This window comes from Solanum stenotomum, chromosome 4 (assembly GCF_019186545.1).
Source record: "Solanum stenotomum isolate F172 chromosome 4, ASM1918654v1, whole genome shotgun sequence".
NCBI lineage: Eukaryota > Viridiplantae > Streptophyta > Magnoliopsida > Solanales > Solanaceae > Solanum > Solanum stenotomum.
In genome coordinates this window covers 5,210,013-5,231,000 of record NC_064285.1, presented here as the reverse complement: position 1 = coordinate 5,231,000, position 20,988 = coordinate 5,210,013, and the positions used below count along the sequence as shown (strand labels likewise).

At 35.2% G+C, this 20,988-nt stretch overlaps 1 protein-coding gene across 1 annotated transcript; it reads right to left on the bottom strand.

Moving 5' to 3' along the window:
• Positions 1–690: 690 nt before the first annotated feature.
• Positions 691–15,513, bottom strand: LOC125863387 (acetyl-CoA carboxylase 1-like). The gene is made up of 32 exons (XM_049543571.1): positions 15,243–15,513; positions 14,071–14,456; positions 13,690–13,896; positions 13,448–13,609; positions 13,188–13,280; positions 12,993–13,088; positions 12,652–12,825; positions 12,319–12,412; positions 12,043–12,230; positions 11,774–11,824; positions 11,656–11,695; positions 10,426–10,550; positions 10,225–10,341; positions 10,048–10,122; positions 9,902–9,958; positions 9,323–9,427; positions 9,054–9,140; positions 8,778–8,969; positions 8,520–8,708; positions 8,275–8,385; positions 8,094–8,180; positions 7,812–7,988; positions 7,027–7,104; positions 6,812–6,934; positions 5,999–6,268; positions 5,550–5,890; positions 4,815–5,052; positions 4,344–4,696; positions 4,052–4,265; positions 3,525–3,704; positions 1,293–3,440; positions 691–1,192 (listed from the first exon to the last, which is right to left on the bottom strand). Exons 2-32 carry the CDS (start codon positions 14,443–14,445, stop codon positions 1,136–1,138), a joined length of 6,804 nt encoding a protein of 2,267 aa, XP_049399528.1. The 5' UTR covers positions 14,446–14,456; positions 15,243–15,513; the 3' UTR covers positions 691–1,135.
• Between the last annotated feature and the right edge of the window lie 5,475 nt (positions 15,514–20,988).

Below are 20,988 nucleotides of genomic sequence, written 5' to 3'. Positions count from 1 at the left end.
TTTTTAGTGACTTGTGGGATCCTCAAAAAAAGTGATTGGACATTTTATCCAAAAAAAGATAGTGGCCCTTTGGTTCTTAGCCAAATTGCCAAAAAGAATTCTTGATTGGTTAAAAGGTTGTGTAGTTATAATATAGTCCTTTTCATAAGAGTTTTCCTTTGTCTTTTCTTGTTTTTATTAAGAGGCTATTAATTATGTACTACTAAACAAGGCCTCTGTAAAATAGTTTTAAGATGGTTTTGTTGACCATGTTAACAAAGATTATAGTGTTAACGCGAGATGTTTTATGTACTGAACTGTGTCTTCGCTCCTTTCTTTAAATATGCACTGACCATGGTAACAAATAGTATCTTCATACGTTATTATTGTTGGTTTTAGCCATTAAGTGGCTAAGATCGTTGGTGTTTAAATGTGATTAAATGAAATTTCTAAGATCCCGGAGTTTAACCATTAAAGACCACCAATTTGAGGGGCAAAAATTTAAAGACCACCCCTACTTTGGAAGCTAGAGAGGTTGTTTTCGATAGACAATCGGTTTTAACTTCATCCACCAACATAGACATAAATATCTTTTAAGGCATTGACCAAAGTTCTGTCAAGACTTGGCACTCTTGCTACAAGCTAATACTATGAATAACACAAAATAATAGGGGAAAGAGAAATAGAGGATGGTCAAGAGAAACTCAGTACTGAATAAGCAACTAATAGGAGCATAAATTACAGCTCATATTTTATTTAGACATTCATTCAATAAATAAATTTTCAAGGCTAACCAATTGTTAGACAGACTATAAGATGACAATGTAATTATTATACATAAAAGAGTGATCAGGTCTGCAGAAATTTCAATAAAGGAGCCTGCTGAACCGCGAATCACTCTGCTCAAACGAATGAAGACTACACCCTGCTCACTCTCAAGATGCTAATATTTACACTACGCGAGACAAATTTAAACCAGTGGTTCTGCCTAGCTACTACAATGTATTATCGACAGTGAAGAGAGAACAATCATTCATCATGGTACAGATTGTGTGCTAACCGCGCTGCTTCTCCAAAGAGGTGGATGCACTGGTTGGCAGGAAACTGTCTTATCAAATGGAAGACAATGATTGCTGACAGGTTACGAGATGCTTGACTAATTAAGTACCTTTTTTAGGTCACTGATCAATTGCTCTCGTGTTGCTGGCTCGACCTGCACATGGAAACATGAAGTTTTTATTAAGGCACCTTAAGCAGGTAAAGATAAAATGGATGAAAATGTTGATGCTACAGGAGAGACTTTGATTGCTAACCTTCTGTAGGAGGGAAAGAAGACCTTGTGGTAGGGCATGTAAATCCAATGTCGAATCGCCAATCTTCGATAGCTGAAGTAGTACCTTTTGCACCCGCAATTCTTGTAGTTGTTCTTCATAGTTCTTGGGGTCATTCTTCCATGAGAAAAAGGCTTCATCATCGATCCAAGCATCTACTTTGCCTTGTTTTGAATCAAAAAACCAGCTTTTCACCATATCCATAGCAGATTTGTAAGAAAGCTGGTCACCCGCAGCATTCCTCACAGTTTTGACCAACATATCCTCCTCAACTCTTCGAAGCAGACGTCCGTAAAAGAATGAACGAGAAGTTTCCCAATCTACTATTTTACGGATCACCCCCGTGGACGCCATTCTTGACGAAGTATCATGCAACTCTGCAAACTTTGTAGCTATCTGTGTGTATACCGGCAAAAGCTGTGTCTCACGGGTTTTAATTTGCTTCACTAAGGCATCAACATTAGCGTATATCCCTGCGGTCTTGGCTTCCTGAAGCTTTGACTTGAGATTGATAAGCTGTTGGTCAGTCCTACCCATGCACTCGAGCTGTTCTTTTGTCCTGAATCTAATTTCAATCATACCTTCTGGCTCAAGGACATTTCCCCTGGCTGTCCGATCTGCATACATTTCGATGTGGTCTGAATTGATCTTACTGTCCACAACCACCCATGCCCCACCACGGAGTTCACCCATCATAGGGATGTAAACAAAAACAGGCTGCTTGTATGTTCTGAGATTCTCGACAATGGTTGATCCTGCCTGAAGGATACCTTCAAAGAGATCCCTCTGTCCACCTGAAAATCCCCTCCAGTTGGCAAGAATGAAAAGGGGCAGCTCCTCTCTATTGAAGTCCAACAATGCTTGAGCTGTTTTAGTTGCAGAGTCGGGAAACCATACTTGCCCTGCTTGAGGGACAATCCTTTCGTGAGAATCAAGCTGTCCAGGATCCGCAGGGATAACTTGCTTCATAGTTTGGGTTTCAACAGCAACTATTCCTACAGGGATTCCTCCAAGTTTTGCCCTGCCTGTCACAACAGTCCTTGCCCAGCCTTCCAGTGTCTCAATGAAGCTCTCCTTGTCAAAAATGCCTCCCAACCACTTTCCACTTGTATCGGTGAAGCCAGATATGGCTGCGCGTGGATCACATGTGGTTTCTGGGAAGTACTCAACAGGTCTCTCTGGAGGATCCACAGGAGTTGAAATAGGAAGTGGACCACCACAATATGGTGGAACGAAGCTCAACCAATTTAAAATTGCCGATATCCCCTCGAGGTCATCAGAGACAGTTAGATGAACAACACCATTAGTTGCCATAATTTTAGGTCCACCAAGTTGCATGTGGGAGCTATAAACTTCCCTACCCAAAAGTTTGTTAAGTGCAGAATAACCTGTTAGAATAATTGGCTGATCAAGCCTCTGTATACATCGCATACCAAGACGAGCAAGATAAGCACCTATGCCAACAGTTCTCCCAGTTACATATGTCAAGGTAAATGTTTCATGATATGCCCGAGAATAAGCACTTGCAATGGCTCCACTACCACTTAAGTTCTCAACACCTAAGCCATCCTCGTTCCCAATAATAGTATCTATCACCCATCGAATTTCACCATTTGACAGCTTCAATTCATGTGCCATAACAGAAGATTTAATACGCTCATGATCCTCAGGAGTCAAGTATACATACTGAAAACCACGTTCAGGATTTGATTCATCAGACCATCCAACTTTGAAGCAAGACTTTACCTCCTCAGCTGCACCAATACGAGCTCCTGAATTTGCTGCCAAATAAATAAGCGGAATTTTCTGTGCGCAAGCAACATCAGTCACTGCTTGGAAAAATGCATCTTCTCTTGGGCCAAAAGATCCATTTATGTGGGTGACATCATTTGCCACAACAAGAATTTTCCTTCCCATAGGGAACTCGGGAGTAGACATTTCCATTATCCATGCCACCAATCCAACATCATTGAATCCAGGCTGACGCACCACAGAGACAAGAGGAGTACCCCAGCTTCCTTCTTTGTCAGCAAAACTTAACTCTGTGACTTTCAGGAGGACCTTGTCCTTAGGCTTTTCTGTTCGAGGATTATGACTTGCCCAAGACTTCTCCAATGCTGCTTCAAATGCCTGCATGAGGGATTTTTTTTAGGATGTTGATATTGATTCAGATTGTAATAGCCAGCAGAATTCTACTTTTATTCAGATGTTTACCAGAGGAAAATCATAGCAGTAAGTCGTGCTGTTGCTCTTGCGAGCCAAAAGCCGTTTCTTGTCAAGCGCATCCAAAGGTGGATATGGTGCTGTAACTGGCATGCCATTCAAAGGACCATCACCAATGGCTGAATGATACACTACTCTTTGTTTTCTTGTATCTTCAACTTCTCGATAAATCTGAGAGTTCAATTTCCAATAGCATGATATCAATGTTAATAGTTTTCTATGAATAAAACCAATACATGAAGTTGGAATGAATTATTTCATGACAATGGAACAACGTATGTCGGTCCAAAATTTTATGGTGCTAACACAGTACTATGCACCATTTCTATCATAAGCTTGATTAACTTTAAACTCTCTACCAGAAAAGATAATAGAAGGGAGAAAATTGATAAAAGAAAGTGACCATTTGTGGTCCAAGGCCAAACGCTGGCTGATGTGTGCTCTCCAATACAGTACAAGCTAGTTTCAGATCAGATAAATCATTAAAAAATTTCGCATACATGCTAAATTTAACTTACATGAACAATGCAGGTGTGACCTGTCACATTTGCAACCAAAATCCTCCAAGCACCAGTTGCATCTCCTGCAGATGACACCCAAAGTTTCACTTCCCACTCACAAACACCTAACTTATGCATCTTCACACCAACAGATGCATTAATTTCATGCGCTAGGTCTTCTAAGATTTTCTGAACTTCCGCCTCTTTGTTCTCATTATTTAGGTCTGTCTTCCTGCAAAAAGTCATGAAGTGAGCCATCTGACGACTTTTGTCCTAAATAGCAAAGCATGAAGACAAACAAGTTACTAACTTGTGGTATGGTAACAGATCAGCTATCTCTTGCTCTCGTAAAATATACAAGTACATATGAGCATGGTCAGCTTTGAGAGTCGTATTATGGAGATTGAGTTCAAGCTCTTCCAGTGCCGATGTTAAGGACCTCAAAATGCTTCTTGAAGTGAGAGACAAAGCCAAAGGGGAATGAGTTGTTCCCTGATTCAATCCCTGATACGCTAGTAAACTGTCATCTGATGTTGATTGTCTAACAAGTGTTCTGAGAAACATCCTCTGGATTGGACTCTGCTTGTCTACAACAGTATAGAGGTGCCACTGACGGTCTCGGGACGGAGTATACTTTATATTATCATAGACCTTCAGTTTTTCCTGTATTCCAGGGGAAATATGAACCTAAGATCAGCTCATGGTCCAGGAAAAAAAATAACACCAATGGTAATCTAAGACACAAATAACAGGAAGAGATGAAGTTAAGCAAAATACAAACCAATTCAAGGTAAATGGATAGAGGAGGCTCCAGATGACGTAGTAAAGGCTCCTCCTCGTAATACAGCTTCTCAGCTGACCAGTGAAAGGAATGCCTCATAGGCACCCTCCCTTCATCTCTCTGTATGATGCAACTGATAACCTCTACGCCTGCACTTTTAAGGCTAGAACTCACATCTTTCTCTCTCAAAATTTTGGCTAACTTGTTAATTCTCTCTTGAGCCTGATCTTCATCTCCACTGCAAACAATGGTATTTCAATGATAAGCAAGGGAAAGACATGATATAGGTCAGTTTCTGGCATCATTGGACCAGATACACATGCAAAATATTCAGCTGTACCAGATAAAGAAGGTCTATCCTATTACCACTTGTTAATGGGTATCTACTTGTATGCCTCATGCTTTTATCCATATACTCCCTCCATTTCAATTTGTTTGTCTTACTTTCTGTTTTAGTCTGTTTTAAAAGAAAATGTCTCTTTCCTTTTTTGGCAACTCTTTAATTCCAACTTTCCACATGGCATGTTTAAGACCATAAGATTAAAGGGAATTTTGGTACATTCAACAAATCTTTAATTTAAGACCACGAGATTCAAAAGTCTTATTTACTTTCTTAAACTCTGTGTCAAGTCAAAACCTGACAAACAAATTGAAACGGAGGGAGTATCTAATTTAGAAGTTACTTTAGCAGTAGAAAGTGAGCTGTGAAAACCATAACATTGACAATGGTAATACCTATCCTGAAGCAAACTCATTTGGTTGTTGATGCCCACCAATGCAATATGCAGCATATTGCCATGACTGACTGGTGGAGTGGATCCATTTGCCATCTCTGCATGCAAGCCATGTGCTGTCTCCCTCAATGCAGCAGTTAGTACTGTTGGCAGGAGTTGGAGAGATTTGATAATAACCATGGCTCCCCATTTTTTCTCACTGTGTTTCTCAACTAACGGTTTTACCATCCCATTGTCTCCAGATCCACTCTTTCTCTCCACACGCTCCTCCAAAAATTGCCACGTAGCTATTAGTCCAGATCTGTGCCACTGCATCCTCACACTCCCTTGAATGAGGTAAGGCTAGAGTAGATATAAAAAGTCAGATAAAGAAACTATGAATATTTCTTAACTGCAGATGCGCCAAAAATTCAACCAAAACAAGTAATACTACGTCTTTGAATACAATACCTGATAGAGTCTACGAACATAGGTCTCCACAACTCGCCTCTGAAGGGTGTGATCACCGTGATCAAAAAGGCCTACAAGTGCATCTTCGACTGCTAAAGGAGCACTCACTAGAGCTTCCATTCTTTCATTAATGGCACTTTTCCTCTTAGGAGTATCCATAGTGTCACCTTCTTCAGTGAACATCTCTAGCTCAGAAAGACTTCTGGCAATACTTGAACGTAATTCACTCAGTTTAGTTTGTTCGAGGAGCTGACTGGCCTTCAGTGCCAACTGTAAAATCCAAACCAAGACTTAGAAATTCTGTTTAAGTGGTTTAGTGTTACCCATATATTTAATAATACATCATGAGTATCAAACAATCTTGTCAAATAATCATCATACTAGATGATTGTCGAGAACGGTATCTAATGGTTGAGAGAGAGAGGCCAGAAGGATGTGATGGAGGATTCGGACTACATGGTCCCCAAGGAGAGCAAGCGCATGCGCTAAGAACCTTAAAGACTGAACACATCAAGTTTAAATTTTGGACCGCCAATGTTAATTCTCAGGTCTTACTATCCATTGTGCTCCACTTAAACAATGATAAATGGCTGGCATTACAAAAACTCTATAGCAACTAAAAAAGTCCGCATAATATCAGGAACCAAGGAGAAAAGGACAAGAGCAGTTGCTTCTAGTGTTGATCTTAGAGATCTTCTTAATATCAACATTGTAAGTCAAAGGTATGGATACGAACAATATGGTTTCTCAAATTTCGACAAGCATAAGTATGAAGTACCAATCTCTTAATCGAAGAACATATGCAATACCAACCTCGGAATAATTTGTATGGTTGAGTTGTGAGAAACGGATAAGTTTTTCCCTGTATGCTGCAGGATTGGGATATACCAGTTGCTCCATCAGACTAAGTATAAGCTTGTTTTTACGTTTAACACCCTGTAAAATAACACATTATTGGTACTGGATATTTTCCAGCTTAAACAACATTAGAAGAAAGGAAAGTCAACACATGAATAATTAGCTTATACCTGATGAGATAGCACTATGTCGAGAACCTTCAGGAGATCTTTCTTATATTGAAGCCGGAGACGTTCAATCACATCAGCCTGAAATAGGAAGACATCAGAACTGAATCAAATATCAGTTGAATTAATGTGGTGTTCCAACTCCCTTCCATTTTGCAGTTGTAGATTACTGAATATCTCAACGAGTAACAAAAAATGGAAGAGTAAAGTTACCGACATGACAGAGCTGATACATCACCCAGAAATCAAGGTATGATATCACAGCGTATGCATGTTCATACCAACAACATCATAAAACAGAAGACATGCAATAGCAAGTAAAATTTGATAATTCAAATGATCTTGAGGCTTTCCATAGAGATGATTGGCCAAAAATTTTTTAAACAAAATAGATGCTTATGGTAACATAAAATAAATAATATGAGAATGCATATATGATCTACAATGTAAATCCAAATCATTTTAGGAAAAAATCATGGTCTATGAATAATAAGGGGCTTTGTTAGAAACAATTTAGGGAATGTTTACCATACTAATAATAAGAAAATTTTGATAAAGAAATTGGAAAGGATTAAGAGTGAATAAGTCAGAAAAATTACGTTTTTTGTTAATTTACATCTCTAGTACCTCACTATGAGTACTCTATATCCTCATATTATATAATGGTTAAAATATTTCTATACTTCTATTTAAGTGCAGATGCTGAAGTATATTAAAGGTGCCCAAACTTAGATATGTAGTCATGCAGAGGATGATTATCGTAAAATAATTGTTTGAAGACAACTAACCTGGAGATTGTCACTAAACAATTCTTCAACCGATAGATACTCTTCAAAAAGGGAATGGACGATACCACGGGCATGACTCTCTCTTCCACCCTCATAAGACTTGACGAGACTCATCAAAGGTTCAACTAGTCTTTCCTGAGCTCCTTTTTCTTTTTCTGAGCAGGTTCTTAGGTGAGTCTAAAGTAAATAAACCAACGTTAGAAGATATAGTGCTTGAACTAATAAAAGAAAAAACAACAAAAATTAGTGTGAAATAAGAAGAAGATGTAGTAAAAGACTCACCTCAAGAACACCTCTAAGAATTCTGGCAGGGAAGTCAACAGGTTGCAAGCTGGAAATTCCCTCATATTCCTTAAATTTTGCTTCCAACTGCAACAAGAACACATAAAGCAAAACATTCATTGAGCTGGAGAACTACTACTTTCCAACAACAAAGGGAAAAAATCATTATCCAATCATTTACATCTAATCTGAGGTCCTTTGGAAGTCGTGTTGCCAGCACAGATATGCATTCTTGCCACTGTAGAAATGGAAGCTCAGGACTGTCCAAGCAACTTAGCAAGTTATGAACCACCTGGTATTGGAAGATTAAGTTGTTAAATCGTGTATTGGGTAAAATGTTTTTTACATTACTATTCAGATGAAAAGATGTTCCACAACCAATTACGTTCTACCATCAACTTCAAATCTTTATATGAAATTACTTACATCATCAACATTATGGTCATATCCGGCAAGTATCATCCTTGCTGCATTCAGACTTGCAGCACATCTCTGATGGACTTTTCCAGATATAGCAGTTGGAGGTCCCAAAACAGGAAAGCTTCCAAGAAAAGGCTCAGCTTTTCTAACAGCAGAAGGGTCATCTAAATCAAGTGATGCTATGAGCTCACCAGCCTACACACAAATTTATGTTTAAGTTGATGCAGACGAGAGAAATATATGCTTTGTTTGCAAACACGTTACCTGCATTGCTTGACCTTCAGACATCTTAAAATGGATAACTCCTGAAGCAGGTGAAAGAAGGGGCATGCACATCTTCATCACCTCTACCTCTGCATAAGGTGTGTCAGCATCAACATGACTACCATCAGACATCAAATATCTCAGAAGTTTGCAGGGTGTCTCAGCAACTAACTTTGATGGATCATGATCATTCTGGAATCAACGAATATTATATGATAAGAAGGTGCCAGTTCCTACATAAATAAAATATATTGGTAACTGAACAATTATTGGTACCTGTAGCAAGCAAGTTCGTCCATCAATTAGAAGGCGAGTTCCAGCTGCTTCCTCCTCTGCATATATTACATGACTGTTTCCGTCCAGCTGCAGTGATTAAAGGAACTTAAATGTATATATAAGTTTGAATGTGAAAGGAATAAATCAGTCTTTTCCGCACATCATTTTCACAAATTATACACAACATAAAACACTATGGATACTATAGAAAATAGTTCAGTTTCTGATTAAAGGGTACATAGAAAAGTTGCAGGGTAATTGATTATTGCCTGCATCAACAGTCCTCCGTCACGCAGAGTATGTATCTCTGCTTCAATCTCTGATTCATTCATCCTCAACCTGTAGCTTCCTGGTCCTCCCCTCACCATATTAATCTAAGAGACAACCAACAAATTAGTGAGTTGCAAACAGTCCATGTAACAGAATCAGGAAAGATGATCTGAAAACAGCAACAACAACATACCCAGTGTAATCCCACACGTGGGGTCTAGGGAAGGTAGAGTGTACGCAGACCTTACCCCTACCTCGTAGAGATAGAGAGGTTGTTTCCAATAGACCCTCAGCTTAAAATAAAGTATTTCCAAGCAGTTCGGAAAAAAAAGTACAGAAATGAGGCAGTAACAACAACGAAATAATATGACAAGGGAGCCGCACACAACATACAAGGAAAGAACAGCAATGCCAACAAAATAATGCGATAATCGAAGCACAAAAAAAAGGTGATAATTGAAACAACTTTCTTGCAGAGGTAGTTGAACAGAATTAGCTAACTTTTCCCTTCTCCACTCATACCACCAAAACCAGAGGCAACAATATATAGAATGAAGTGAGTACAGCATCCTACTTACTGTGTACTTGCTCCCTTCAATGTTAAGTGAGACTTGAGAGTTCACAAGGGATATATGCTGCACATAGATGGATGACAGGTTATTCCAATAAAGAGATGGAGAAAATGTAAGATTCAGACCAGGACAAACATTCTAAGAATGATTACCTTGGGTGGGATTTGTCCCTTTTCAAGATAACCAATATATTCAGAAACCACAGCCGCACCACTTGCAGAAGCTTTCTGAGTTTGACAAGTGAAAACACGGTGTACTGGTATTAATTTTGCAAGTAAATTCCCAAGATATATCTTTACAAACCATCAGTTATGAAATGAGTAACTTACATAAAGAGCTCCTCCAACTACAGAAAGATACCAAGGAGGTCTTTCTGCTCTAACCCTCATAGCAATTCTACTGTCCAACCAGCCAGTGTGTATCTTATTTTCTCTATAATCTGAAGCCTGCAGAAAATGCCTAACTTAATGCAGAGAAATTACACTTGAATGGAGTTAGTTGGTAATGAATTTTTTTAATCTGAGACTTACATGCAATAGATCAATCGTGTAATCAACATTAGTTCGAATCTCTCCTCGGATCTGGATTTCCTTTAGTCCGAGAACCATGTTTGCAATGGCCAGGGGTCTGGACTCTCCAAATGCAAAAACATGTCCTGCATTAAGATATAGAAGTCCATAAATTCAACAGGTTATACACAATTTTAGAATCTTCTTTGTCAGGCATTTGTATTCTGAAATACAAGGTATGACATCTGAATCTGATAGAATATGTGGAAACATTTTCCATAAGAAATTATAAAAAAAAAATCTAAGAAATTATAAAAAAAAAAATCCAGCCAATGTTTGATAACATTGTCAAAAAATTATAGGAAGAACCAGAATAGAAATCGGCTTAAAAATGAAGCAAATCCAGTAATAAGCTATCACCATAATCACTGTTGCAAATCTCCTAAAGGCGCACACACGCACATACACAGAAAAGTCAAGATTCAGAAATGTCATGCAAATCTGCATGGGCTGACACAAACCCAAACACCTACATTTGATGTTTCAAATTAGCTTGGCGTTAGAAAGCAGTTTCCTTATTAGCTATTCTTTAACTAGTACTCGAATTAAAAAGAAAATGATGTATGCGTGTTTTACTGGTGAAACTGCATCACAGCTAGAGATGCGAAGGAACTTTTACCATTCAGTCATACAGGAACCTTTAGTTCTAATGTAATGTATACTTCTAAAGTATGCTTTCATCCATGAATAGAATGAGGTGAGTTTCCCAAGAAAAAAAAGGAATTAAAAAATGATTTTTCTTTTCGGCTATGAGGAGAAAAAAGGTTATAATCTTTTACAAAGTTGAGTCATACCATTGGTGGACCCAAAACAGGAAGCAACTTCCTAATTGAAGCTGAATATTCTAGGTTGATATTAAAAAATAATTTCTCCCTCCATTTCAAATTGTTTTCCTGGTTTTGATTTGGCACGGAGTTTAAGAAAGTAAAAAAAACTTTTAAATATTGTGGTCTTAAACTAAAGATATGTAGAATGTACCAAAATATCCTTTAATTTTGTGGTCATAAACATGCCACGAAGAAAGTTGAGATTAAAAAGTTGTCAAAAAGGGAAAGAAGCATTCTTTTTAAAACAGACTAACAAGGAAAGTAAAGTAAGACAAATGAATTGAAAGGGAGTACTTAACTTTTCAGCTGAAAATTCAAGATAAGTCAGAGAGAAATAGTGCTGTATAATTAAAGTTCAGCTTACCAAACTGAGAGTCTGAAAATTCATGAATACCACCGCCAGACTGCAAGGAAAGAGGATTATTACGCTTTGCAACAATTCAAACACCCCAACATTCTATTTCCATCTAATTTATGTGTACCTTGACAGAGAAGTATGCCCACACATTCGGTTTGCTCTTAAAACTCAGCTCCTACATTATGAAATGTAAATTAGCAATCATTCAACCTAAAAGTTATGTTGCTCGGACTCTCCAAAGATGTTGCAGCACCCGTGTCAGATCCTCCAAAAATACACTACTTTTGGAGGATCCGGCATGCACCCGTAAACATTTTTGATGAGTCTGAACAACATAGCCTAAAAGCACTGGATTAGAAATGGAAAGTGAAACTTTTCAGAAGATAAATTTACCTGTACTTTACCACTGGTAGGCTTAAAACCATCATCGGGATCCTCACTTGTTACACGCACAGCCACACAATGACCTTTTGGCCTTGTCGATTCAGCCTTGTCAAAATCAAATGGTGTTGCAACAATAGATGTTTTTCTCCAAGCATCATATCCCGCACCATGTTCCATTCCATAGAATCGCCGTATTTCTAATAGAATCAAAGAAGAACGATTAGAAAAAGGGGAAAGAGAAACCCGAACATCTTAAGCCAAGAAGAGTGACATGTGGTACAAAACCTGGAATTTGCCAGAGAGGAATCCCCATGCCAACAGCAACTTGAGCTGCTGGCAGATTTATTTCTGCTATCCATTCAGTTACAGGGTGTTCAACCTAATAGAATGAGAAAGATGTAACTTAAATAAAAAAGTTCCATATCATTGGAGGTGATCACGATCAGAAAAATGTTTTACAGTAAGAATCAACATCAAATTAATTCTTGACTATTAATGCTTTGGCTTTAAACACACATGAGACAAATAAGAAAAAAAAATTGATCAATCCCTTCCTCAATATGGTGAACAAAAAGATTTGGACTCAGGTGCACAATCAAGCAGATGGCTATCACCAACCTGTAACCGAGGGTTGAGTTCCAAGAAATAGTACTCTCCAGTGTCCATACTGTAAAGATACTCAACAGTGGCAGCTCCAACGTAATTGACACATTTGGCCAGTCTTCTAGCAGCCTGCTCAAGTTTTTTTACAGTGTCTAGCGGAGCGACTGTAATTGGCCCCTCTTCAATTATCTAAGTTTCAAGAAAATTAAGACACATTAGTGATGACGTTTCACTGATGTCTATCCTTGGCTGCCTTACATAAGCTCTGCTATTTGCCTCAACATTGCAAATAGAAGAAGATAAGCATTGTCTTTATAATTCATCTAAAAATAATCACAAGTTAAATACAAACTAACCTTTTGGTGTCGCCTTTGAACACTACAATCACGGCTGTGCAAAGCTGCAACATTGCCATATTGATCACATAGTAACTGGACTTCTAGATGCCGACTCTAGTTATTTAAAAAGAAAAAAAAAATCTAATGTTAAAAATATTCTCTCCAAAGATATGTTCGAGCACTACGATCAAACAAGAAAGAAGATGGCTGAACCTGAGAAGCAACTTTCATTATAAATATTGGAGAGCCAGGAACTTCACCCTGAACTTGCTTGAATAGTGCCCTAACTTCGTCATCATTATGTACCTGGAATGATCAAGTAACAAGAGCCATGGAGTTAGGTTGAATCAATATCTTGTATATTCCACTAGTATTTTCATTTCTTTCATTCTACCTTTCCTTTTTTGCAAGAATATATCAAATTAACATTGTTATTTACACTACTCAATGTGCTAGTATACAAAAAGGCAGACCTTTCTTATGCCTTTACCACCACCACCCCAGGATGCCTTGATCATAGCCGGGTAACCTACTACTTGACAACTAGCAATTGCTTCTTCCGTCGTGTAAACGCATGCTTTAGCATATATTTCATCTGAGATACAAACCAAAGAGCTTTCTGGAGGAACTTTGACCTGTGTGATTGACGAAATGCCCATTAGATGCAGACTGAACACTATGAGACTAATAGAGAAGAATGATAATAAAGACTTACATGGGAGCCACTCCACGGAAGGGTGGGTACTTCTGCAGCTTGAGCAATCAAAGATGAACCAATCTTGTCTCCTAGTGCTGCCATTGATGTAGCTGGTGGCCCAAGAAATATGATCCCCTTTGCATCCAATGCATCGGGCAGTTCAGGGTTTTCTGATGCATGACCCCAACCAGGCCAAACTGCATCGACACGAGTCATCTCTGCCATCTACACAAAAGAAAATACACTGTGTATAACTATTTGCTTTTTGCTTTTCGCATCGATCCCTGGTCCCATTACAAGAAGGTTTTAAAATGTAAACAGGTTCAACCAGATACACATGCAATATCAAGTTATCCTGAGACAAATTGTTCTCATTGGCTTAAAAAGATATTTACAAACCTCCAGAATGAGCTGCACATTAGCATAGTTGTTGTTATTCGTCCCACCAGGAACTTCTACAAACTGATCAGCTATTCTAATGTGTTCTGCATTTATCCTCATGTCCTCAGGCGTAGCCATTGCAACCAACAAAATTGCCTTCTCTGAACCAAATGTCTCATACGCCCACGTCCTAATACTACGTATAAACTTCACAGCTGCCATACCGTTGTTTGCAATTAAGATGCTATTAATAGGCCGTTTCCCGCCAAGGGCATGACAGAACTCAGCAACTTCAGCTCTAGAAATTGGAGACCTCAATGGAAGTGCACCATTGATGTGCCCATTTCCACTCCTGATCCCAATCACCGCTGGCCTCCTTTGAGATTCCGACATGTTGTTACTTCCTGAAACAAAAAGTAAATGTAACTTTACATTTCAAAAGGGGCTGCTTTTGGCTGCAATAAAAACATAATTTAGAGACAAGTGACCAACCACTACTCTTTGATCTCTTATTGCATAGTCCAACTTTTTAAGTGACAAAACTAGGTAACTTGAGCCTTATTAGGACAAAAACTAAGTTACTTAAGTTCACAGAAAATCAAATGTATTATAGCAACCTCACCAAGTAAGAACCTTTATTACAAAACCAACAATATGTGAACTAGATTTCTTTTTATTTTCTTTTTTTATGCCTGGATAACCTTGCGCGCACCTCGACTAATTCTAACTGATACTTGTCCACCAAGGCTAGGACAGGTGGGCAGAAATCACCTATTTTTTTTGTCTTCATTGGGATTTGAACCAAATATCTCATGGTTCTCGACCCCACTTCACTAACCACTAGGCAACACCCTTCCGAGCAATATGTGAACTAGATTATGATCACAGAATTCATAGTAAATAGCAGTCCANCCCCCCCCCCCCCACCCACCCAAAATAAATGATCTTTTTCTATTTCTATTACAAGAGTACAGGTTTTGCTATGTCAACTAATCAAATACCAAATCAAACTGAAAATATATACACTTAACAACACAGACAATTCAAAAGAGAAAAAAGGAAACAGAAGAAAATAATAAGTATACATATTTAACAAATTACAAAGCTAAAAGAGGCGTCTTTACAGTTTACACAGTTCTGCAGTAAAATTTAAACATTCCCAGTTTGATTTGAGTGCAAAATATACATACCCTTTTCGCAAAAACAGCAAATTCAAAGAGAAACCGTGAAGAAATGTCCAAATTGAGAAGAAATACAAAGTGGGTGTCAAAAATTTCAAGAAAGTTTCAATCTTTAAGAGAAAGATCAATTTTTTTTCAATCTGATTGGAGTGTATGAAGCATTATGGTTCAAGAATTGAAAAGGAGGGCAAAACAGTCGAGAGAACAATGTGAATCTGAAGTATAAATGGTTGTTTATATTTGCTAAAAAAATCTACAAGAAGAAGAAGAAGAAAAAAATTGGAATTAAATTTTGGCTCATTGTTTGGTTTGGATTAGTTGGGAGTTCTTAAATATGAACTCTCATCTTTCATGACTAGTAGCACGTGGTGCCTGCCTCCCCACCCCCACTCCCACTCCCCCACTCCCCACCAAAAAAAATATTTATAAAAAAATATTTTTAAAAAATTGGTGTTAAAGATGAAAATTAACTTATTAAGTGAGATATTTGAAATTGAAGAATTATTAAATATATAATAAAAGAAAAGTAACACGAATCAATTAAAATATTCAGTATAATTACACAAGTAGAGTTTGATTTATTTTTTTATGGAATAGAATTTATTTTTGATAGATCTTCAGCTTAAGAAAATTATTTTTTAAATAGTCTTAAAAAAATGATACTTAATAAGTTATGGTGAAATTAGTAAGTTAATCTTATTTAATTTAAATTTAAACACTAGTTATGATATGAATAGGTTTCTTTTTCACCCTTGTTGTTATCATAAATTATTTCTTTTAGGGCAAGTTATAAATTTGTTTGATTGATCAAAAATAATTATATTCACTATTTAAATATATAGACAATATATAAATTATTTTATATTAAAAATATATATTATATTATATATCCCGAAGGACATAGTTTTCTATATTAATATATAATATATATATATATTAATATAGAAAACTATGTCCTTCGGGATGGCTCAATTGGTTTGGAGGGTGGTTATCCACACGGATGACCCGGGATTGATCCCCCCTCAATGCCTTTTGAGTCGAGCCTGTCGTTCCAAAAAAAAAATATAGAAAATATTTATTAAAAATTATTTTGGTGACCAACTATTTACTATTCTTCTTAACTTTAAGGATCATTTGGTAGCTGATTTAGATTTCACTTATATAAGTATATTAGTTTTGATGATCAACAATAATAGTGATATGCATATATTAGCCTGGTGTAAACGGTCATTAACTTTTTATATACTTCGTAAAGTACTATTATTTTGAGTTTAAATAATATGCATCATCAGTGTAAATAATTCTTACATAATATAGTTATTTTTTACTTATTATTACAGGTAATTCTAATTGCGCCTTCACCCTTAATGAAATGTTCTTATTTATGACCACAAATTATTAGAATACCTCATATGTGCCAAGATTGGAGATTAACTAACGAAAAATCTTGATAGGGTGTAGTGATGCTTATGACTTTTTCTAGTTCAATAAAACAATAAAATGTTCCATAAATTCAAATTATGATTTGGACGTTTTATTCAGTATATATATTATCCTTGTAAAGTTTCATAAGTACAGTAAAAGGTAATAATCATTATTATTGTGTTATGCATGTAAAAAAAAATTGAATTATTTAATTTCAAGAATAAGGGAGGACGGTCCCATAATTGTTGAGTGTTGTGAGATGATGGTGTTATAAAAACAAAAACATACTGTATTTGTTTATATATGTATGATATTAAACTTTTGATTTTTAACTATTTTATTTATTGTCTAATTGTTTGCCTATTGAAATTCATTATATTCTACTTTACAAGAAGGTTTCTTAAAGAAAGAAAGTGGAAATTTGTTTTTACTCAATGATGTTATTGAATTCGAGTTTGGCTATAGACCGCGTCAAGACTATTTTATTTCTTTTATACTAGAGTTTAATGAAGAAATTGTAAGAGAAGTTCGTATCCTAATTTGATCTATTTTTTATTCTTTCTCCATTTACGAGTGTTAAGTCTTTTACGACATTAGTTAGCTGTTATTAGTCTAATATCACTATAGGTTTTAGCGACATTTAGAGAAAGCTGAAAGAACATATTTAACTGTAGTTAAACTATTAATTATTTTTAATTAATTATCACTAAAGATTAAGTATTTTTAACGTGATGTGTGGACGTGGAGCGGACAATCTACTTTAACTCATTTTTATCCATTGTTTGATTCTCTAATAATTTGCTTATATTTCTGTGTCTTTCTTAATTATTGGACCACATTCTGGAAAAACAACCCTTTGCTAGACCAATTAAACAATTTATGCCAAAAAGTGAAAAAAAATTTGAGAATTTTCAAGTTTCACATATTCTAGAAAACTGGATATTGGTACCATGTTTTTTTTCGTTTGTTGTTTTTTTGTTTCTTTTTCTCTATGATCTTTTTTCAAAACAAAAAGACTGTTGGGAAATAGGTGTATTTCGACTAAAAGTTGGTTGTAAAATCGACCAACCCTTCACCTGCCAAGGAATGAATATTTGCCAAATAATAGAAACTTTGTCTACTAAGGTTAGCACTTAGAACATATGATATTTGTTTCGGCTGAAATTTGAATTTGAGAGTTCTTAGTTCTCAACCAATTTTGTTGATCATTGTGTCACACCCTTGAGTATGCATATATATTTTTTATATACTAGACGAGATTACTAGTTAAACATGAATTATTATTTTTATATATATTTAATATTTTTATGTCATTAAATTAGTTGACCATGATAAATTAATGCAATTTTATATATATAATGATATAAATATCAGATGGTCATTTACAAAGTTGTTGAGGGTAACGTAGTTTTCATTAATTAAATATACAAAAAGGATAACGAATTATGTAGTTTAGGAGACCGGTATGAAATTTAGAACAATTAAAAAAATAATTTTGTAAAAACTCACTTTAAAGCTCAAAATATTTGATTAAGGGTTAAGAAATTTTGACTGCATCGACAAGTTAAAAAGTATTCCCTCCGTCTGATTAATTGTCATTTTAGTTTATTTATGTCCATTAAAAAAAATATTGAATAGTACTAAGTTAACTTATTCAATAAAGGCAAATCGATTAATATTGTGTATACTTCTTTAATATTATGGCTACTGTTCAAAATAATTGTCGATTTTAATTTTGAATTCTAATTAAAGTGATGGTATTTCATTTTGAGAAAAAATGACACTTAATGAGACAATCCCACAATAAGATACAAAATTATTATATCTTACATTTAATTACGAACATTAATTAGCAATTGAAATTATTTTATCCTCTTATATATACTACTATCACATAGGAAAAATGAAAATAGCTAATTTTACAAGATATTCTTATTTATCTTATCCTGCGTACAAAGGTACAATCAGAATTACGAGTTTACAGGTTTTAATTTTAGATTTTAGGACAAAAGAGAAAAATATTGCATGCTTTCTTTTAAAAAGAAAAAAAAGTAGGCCCACAACACTAGTGTGAAAGACATTTCCATCACCTATTCTTTACCACTGAGCTGTCAATCAATTTTGTCAGAAGATTCATAAGTTAATATACATCTATATTATTTAATTTTGTAATACAAATACAGGATCTATAAAAAAGTTAGTGCGTTCGTTCGAACCCACGAACCCCACCTAATTCCGCTTCTATCCGTGTGTTAAACGAACCCTTGGAGATTAATGAGTGGGCACAAGATAGGTGCATGGGGAATGGTTGTTTGGTTGTGGTTGGGAGTTAGGTATATGAATTATCCATGCATTCATCACCTCTTTTCATCAATTAAATTCAACTACTATTAGCATTTATTTTTTTATTTTTGTTTTTTCTTATAAACATATTTTCCATGGCATCATTGGATATTGTCTTTGTCCTTTGGCCCTTTTTCAAAGCTAGTAACTTTACAATAAATAAAAGATTTTGCGGTAATTACATATATGTTATATTATATTTGAAAATATAACATTTTATATAATATCGTTAAAGAGTTTAGTAATTTTGAATACAATGACATTGACAATAAATATTATTATTATACGGAAAACATATTGCCACAAAATGTCTTTTTTGTTGTAGTGTAAGTCCTTACGTTTGTCCAAGTGTTAATTTATGAAATTTTTAGTTACTCAATGGTATGTATGGTTATTAAATATTATGTATCATAATGTAAAGATTAAGAGATGTAATTGTTAATTACTTGTGGGGGTCTACGAGTTACTTATAAAATAACTTGATTTTAACAAGTATTTATGGTACATAATTTGTCAAACTTTGTGATGTAGTTTTAACAAATTGGCCACAAAAGAATATTCTAATAATTATCGCTTTGAAATCTTTGTTCGATTTTAATAGGGATAAAGGTCTGAAAAATACCCTAACTTTGGTCGGATTTGTTGTTGCGATACTAAACTTTCATGAGGACCTATTACCTCCCTAGACTATTTAATACCGTATTTTTTTACCCCCGAACTATTTAATAGTGTATTTTAAAGGTATATATGTGCCCACGTGGACATATTAGTATTTATAATTTTGCATTATTTTTTATGTCCACGTGGGCAAATATGTATGTTTAAAATATGGTATTAAATAGTCTAAGGAGGTAATAGGTCCTCATGAAAGTTTAGTATTGCAACAACAAATCCGACCAAAGTTAGGGTATTTTTCAGACCCTTATCCCATTTCAATAATGATATAATTGCGGGATTTAACTTAACAACGTGTGATAAAATCATTTGGTTCACTACACTACGACTATGAGGGTGTCTAGATTGACTTCAAAATTGGTCGAATCTACTTTTAAATCAATTTTTGACTTCTGAAAGTGTTTCATAAATATAAAAATAACTTAAAACAAGTCAAAAATAACTTGAAATGAGTTCGGAAGTGTTTGACAAGGTTAAAAATAACTTAAAATAAATTTAAAAATCAAAAGTTGGTCTCCCCTACTTTTTATTTTTTGTCAAATTTGACTTTTATTTTTGACTTAAAACTATTTTTTTAAGCCCGATCAAATGGAATAATTCTATATTTTTATTTTTCTACACATGAGTAAACCCTTGAAATGATGACAAATTTGATGAATGTATGAGGACAAATGAACGTTTTTACGGATTTATTATCATGATAAAAAAATTCACAACGTGTTTCTTGACTATTTAGGACTTCTGCTCAAAAAGTTGAAAAAAAAAATCCACATTCATTCATCTATTTATTTTACTCAATATTTTAAACTTTACAAGGAAAACGAGAACAATTTTCAATTACATAGATTACCTAAACAAAAATGCCAAAACTTTATTGTAGCGAGTCTTAGAAAAGTGATTCCTATGGTATTGAATAATAGCCTTACTTTTTGCTGTATAAAATTTTTATTTCTCGTAACAAATAATTTTTTTTACAGAATATAAAATTTATATTTTTTTACATTATATAAATTAGAGGTGCATAAAATCAAATAAAAAATTGAATCAAATTGCAGATCGAGCTAAATCCCAAAAAAAAAAAATGAAGGTTAAAAAATTCAAATTTTATTAATTTAATTGGATTAAATTTAAAAATTCAACATAAATAATTTGATATTTAAAAAATCTAAATTAATCCGATCTATACATGACTTTTGTCTTTAAAGAATTTGTTGATGTCATTGTATGTATAAATTGTATGTATATGTGGCGTTAATATAAAGATGGGGCCATTTTGAATCGTGCACGAATTATTCACCGCTTACCCAACCTA

Excerpts from the sequence above, each read along its gene's own strand:
- LOC125863387 (XM_049543571.1), bottom strand. The coding sequence starts at position 14,445 with ATGTCGGAATCTCAAAGGAGGCCAGCGGTGATTGGGATCAGGAGTGGA. Across the intron at positions 10,123-10,224 it reads TAGTTGGAGGAGCTCTTTAT|AAAGCTTCTGCAAGTGGTGC; the intron begins GTAAGTTACTCA and ends TGTCAAACTCAG. Across the intron at positions 9,141-9,322 it reads ACGGAGGACTGTTGATGCAG|CTGGACGGAAACAGTCATGT; the intron begins GCAATAATCAAT and ends TAATCACTGCAG.